The sequence below is a fragment of the Diabrotica undecimpunctata genome, chromosome 11 (assembly GCF_040954645.1).
Source record: "Diabrotica undecimpunctata isolate CICGRU chromosome 11, icDiaUnde3, whole genome shotgun sequence".
NCBI classification, from domain to species: domain Eukaryota; kingdom Metazoa; phylum Arthropoda; class Insecta; order Coleoptera; family Chrysomelidae; genus Diabrotica; species Diabrotica undecimpunctata.
Window position 1 is genome coordinate 25,594,188 of NC_092813.1, and position 1,614 is coordinate 25,595,801.

At 28.5% G+C, this 1,614-nt stretch overlaps 1 protein-coding gene across 1 annotated transcript; it reads right to left on the bottom strand.

Annotated features, from left to right (window-relative positions):
- Positions 1–564: 564 nt before the first annotated feature.
- On the bottom strand, positions 565–1,164 carry LOC140452799 (uncharacterized). The gene has a single exon (XM_072547128.1). The coding sequence runs from the start codon at positions 1,162–1,164 to the stop codon at positions 565–567; it is 600 nt and encodes a 199-aa protein (XP_072403229.1).
- Between the last annotated feature and the right edge of the window lie 450 nt (positions 1,165–1,614).

Below are 1,614 nucleotides of genomic sequence, written 5' to 3' on the forward strand. Positions count from 1 at the left end.
TCAATAAAATGCGCAACTAGCGATCTAGAGTTTATATGAGCAAACTTTAAACTACTCATGTTAAGCTTAGATTAGATCCTTACTTAATTGGTACAAACGATTATGTAAATAATTTAAGCAAAATTTGTAGATGATTATTATTTGCATAAACAGTAATTCACATGGTGATGTATTAACAGTGTAAAAAAAATATATAGATATTACTCTTTAATTCAAAACACAGTATAAACTAAGGATTTTTTACTAAATAACTCAAGATGTACAGTTAAATTTGAATTGAAGCTTAAAGAAAATAACCTAACAGTAAATAAATTTAATTCGCCTAAGTTCAGATAATTAAAGCAATAATTAAAAAAGAAACAAAAATAAAATGTTCAAAGAAAAATGAAAATAAAGTAAGTACCTATATGCCAAAATCTATCCCCGAGATATACCATTATAACTAATAATAATATTAACTCTAATTGCAAACCAACATATATGAAAATAAATTTAAATTATAATAAAGCAAGGTCGTTTTCAGATAATATAAGCTTCTTTGACCCATTTTGTGATACATATATTTTACCTTGATATGTCCAGCAGTTTTTGGTACCCACAGATGTCCTCACTTTTTTTTAATAATTTCTGACAATCAGGAGAAAGCATTTCACTAATCACGACACTGCAACCTTTAAGATTTTTCTTCTGATTAAACACTTTTGTTTTCAACCATCTGTTTACAAACACAACGGCTACCGGTCTTGGCCTCTTATCCAAATTTCGTTTTTTACCTAGTCGATAGCAATCAACTAAATTGGTTGACAAGATAGGTTTATTGTTGATTATATTTGTAATAACATCAGGTAGGTCGTCTTTTTCTTTCTCATCGACACCATTGATAATAAGGGATTTAAGCCGTTTGTCTTGTTTTAGATATTCAATGCTATTTTGGTTTTGAATTACAAGTTTTTGCACTTTATTTAATTCTTCTTTGACGGAATTACTTAATTCTAACATATTTTGCTCAAATTTATTTATAAAATCTATTTGGGTACCTGAGATATTACTGGTTACTTGAGATCTTAGATCCTTCATACCTTGTTGTAAAGCTTCTTCAAGTTTCTCAACACGTGCTACAACATTTTTATTGATTGTTTTAGGAGTATTTCTTGTTGATGGCATTTTCTTTAAACTATATAACTTATACGTATCACTACACTAATTAGTACTGAAAAACTATTAAAATGAATGCAATTTACCGTAAATAACTTAGGTTTTCTCGGAGCTAGACTTAAACACACACTCTTACTCGTTCAGCGCCATCTATCCTATCTATTATATCCTATCCTATTTATTATTAAAGCTGCATTTAGGGTACAAAAAAATAAGAAATAAAACATATAATGTATATGAAACTTACATTTTTTATAAAAGAGTTCTCTAATGCTAAAAAGAGTCAGTTATTTTCTTCTGCACAACATTTCCGAAAAATAAAGCTATTATAAAGATATTATTAAGGATATTTTCTGTAATATCCTTAATAATCTGAGCTGCTTCTTTGGTAATTTTGGATGCCTCCCTGAACTGATAAAATCTGGATATGGTCTCAGCAGCTCTCATTGCTTCTTGGAT

What these genes read in the sequence shown, in the direction of transcription:
- LOC140452799 (XM_072547128.1), bottom strand. Translation starts at nt 1,164, where the DNA reads ATGCCATCAACAAGAAATACTCCTAAAACAATCAATAAAAATGTTGTA.